The 2,643-nt window shown below is 45.1% G+C and overlaps 1 protein-coding gene across 1 annotated transcript in view; it reads right to left on the bottom strand.

Annotated features, from left to right (window-relative positions):
* LOC101848229 (microfibril-associated glycoprotein 4) overlaps positions 1-2,643 on the bottom strand; it is a gene marked incomplete at its 3' end in the record, with an annotated part of 25,396 nt that overhangs the window by 2,001 nt on the left and 20,752 nt on the right. The window contains 1 exon segment of the mRNA XM_013086721.2: positions 503-669. Coding sequence (XP_012942175.1) covers positions 503-669 — 167 coding nt within the window.

Raw genomic sequence — 2,643 nt, 5'->3', positions numbered from 1 at the left:
GGCTTTTTTTGGGGGGGGGTATCGTTTACGTAATGAGAAGTATAGGCAGTTACGCATGGCCGTGTCGTGATTGTAGGAGCCGTCCAATAGCTTGGAATGCATCAACTAATGTGTACACAGATCTAATAATGATTTTTAAAATTAATTACACTTTTTATTGATCTCAGAAGGGCAATTTGGTTTACAATGGCAAACATACATACATACATGATTATGAATACATACATACATAAATACACGCACAAATACATACATAAATACACTGTGTTACTCCAGTACAAAACAATTACCCAACCTTACCATTGCTGGTCGCCACTGTGCAGCGCCCTGATGTCTGAACTAGGGTTGTCGTGTCTTGCTCAAGGACACACCCCAGTGACCACCCATCAAAACCCCGTGTCACCGACACTTGCTTGATATTACTTGAGTGTGACCTCAGTGCTTACTTAACCACTGGAGCCCCATGGGGGTAAAAGCGGGTATAAGATTCTCGAGACCTCACCCAAAAGTGTAGTCGTCCCATTTCCTGGTGAAGTTGACCAGCCCGTTGGCCCTCTGTTGTACCACCGTCCATCCCCCGCCCTCAGTCTCCATGTCACAGAACACGTTGACGATGGCGCCACTTGGGATCTGGATGGGGTAGATGCCCGAGTACTGGATGCCGGCGTTCTTCAGCTCGTTGCAATCTGTTTTGAGAGGGAATGAAGGATGATCGTGATGCTTAACCCTATTCGTACGCCCTGGGGTCATTGTGTACCCCCGTTGTGGTATTCTTCACATTTTAGAATACTATACTTCTAGTACGAAGATCTCTTAGAAGCTTTCAGTGTTTCTCAAAAAATCATTTTGACAGACTGCTATGCAAAGGGTACGGATAGGATTAACGAGTAAATTGCCACTTTGGAAAGTGGTGGAACAGAGTTCTCCACGTCGTATGGATACGATAATAAAACACGACGTACAGTACTGGAACGTTTGTGTTTTTTAGTGTGTGTGTGTGTGTATGTGAATATGTTGTTGTGGGTGTGGTGGTGGGGTGTGGGTGTTGGTGTTGGGGATCTCTGTGTGCTTGTGTAAGTGCGTGTGTGTGTGAGTGTGTGTGTGTGTGTGTGTGTGTGTGTGTGTGTGTGTGTGTGTGTGTGTGTGTGTGTGTGTGTGTGTGTGTGTGTGTGTGAGGGTGTCGACATCAGACTTTTGTGATACAGAAAGGATGTGGGGCAGGAGAGTCAGAGGAAGACAAAGAGTAACATTGACGGACAATATCAATGAAAACATGGACTGGCTTGGATATAGCAGAGTGTGCAACGGCAGCTCACGACCCTGAAGGATGGAGGGTCATCACAGGTCAACCTCTGAGTCAGAGATGATATCTCCAGGTTGGATTTTTGAGTGTGTGTAGGTGTGGGTGTGGATGTTGGGGTCGAAGTGTGTTTCTGTGTGTACTTGTTTGTGTGTCTGTGTGAGTGTGTGTGTGTGTGTGTGTGTGTGAGAGAGAGAGAGAGAGAGAGAGAGAGAGAGAGAGAGAGAGACCGATAGACAGACAGACAGACAGACAGACAGACAGACAGACAGACAGGCAGACAGAGACAGAGACAAATATATATATATAATATATATATAAATCTATATATCTATCTATCTATCTATCTATCTATCTATCTATCTATCTATCTATTTATATAAAGGGGGAGAAAGAGCGAGAAAAAAATGGACTAATGAGGAGAAAAAGAAAGAGACTCGAAAGGAAAAATAGGCTTTCCAACTTTCCTAGAAGGTCCATTTGCTGCGAAGGCGCCAATCGCCCAGTTAGCTTTACACTGAACTATATAGCGCGGGTGACTCTGGTAAAAATCTCCGACGAGCGTTCTTTGAGCATACTTAGTTTGAGTTGTCCTCCGGTGCTCTCTTCTGCATTTGGCTCGGCCCTGTATAATATTATGTGTTACGATGCCGCCGTGGAATCAGGCACTCGTCAATTTTTGGCATGTGGAGTTGTTGGTATCACCTAAACAAAATTTTGCTGTTCCGGTCACCTGGCTGCAGCCAGGCCCGAAAAGTCCGTTGCAATCACTCTCCTGGTTGGGTTACCAAATGAGGTATTTTGTACTGCTGGCTGTGTGAATGCACAGTGTTAAAACTTGTTAAATTGTCTTGCTTTTGATGGAATAAAACCCCATTCATCTTCCTTTAATAGTTATCAAGATTTTCGCAGTTAGAGGAGGTAGGGTCGTCTGATTTCAGAGGTAAAATTAGCGAGAAAATGGCTGCCAAAGTTTTATGACTAACATAGTTTGTTTTTTTTTGTTTTTGTATAGTGTTTTACGGCGCTCGCAACTGCATAGGTCATATGAGCGCGCGGGACACTCCTAATATTTTCAGTTGGTAGGAATTTTTGAATTTTGCCCGGGTGGCGGCCGAAGCCTATCGATTTTAGACCACCAAGGGATCTTTAACGTGCGCAACTTGCACACGGGCCCTCCGAGATTTTTAGCCATTGTCCGAGAAGGCTAGGTGTAGATCTTTCCTACCAGAAGATCAGGGGTGTGGCAGAAAGACAGCAGTAAGGAGGAGCCAAGGAGTAGCAGTGGAAAGGCTGCAGAAAGAGTCAGGAGCCCAGAGAAGGGGGCAAAGGAGGTGAGGGGG

Source organism: Aplysia californica, unplaced genomic scaffold (assembly GCF_000002075.1).
Source record: "Aplysia californica isolate F4 #8 unplaced genomic scaffold, AplCal3.0 scaffold00495, whole genome shotgun sequence".
NCBI classification, from domain to species: domain Eukaryota; kingdom Metazoa; phylum Mollusca; class Gastropoda; order Aplysiida; family Aplysiidae; genus Aplysia; species Aplysia californica.
The sequence above is the reverse complement of the archived record's forward strand: the minus strand, read 5'-3'. Positions and strand labels throughout refer to the sequence as shown.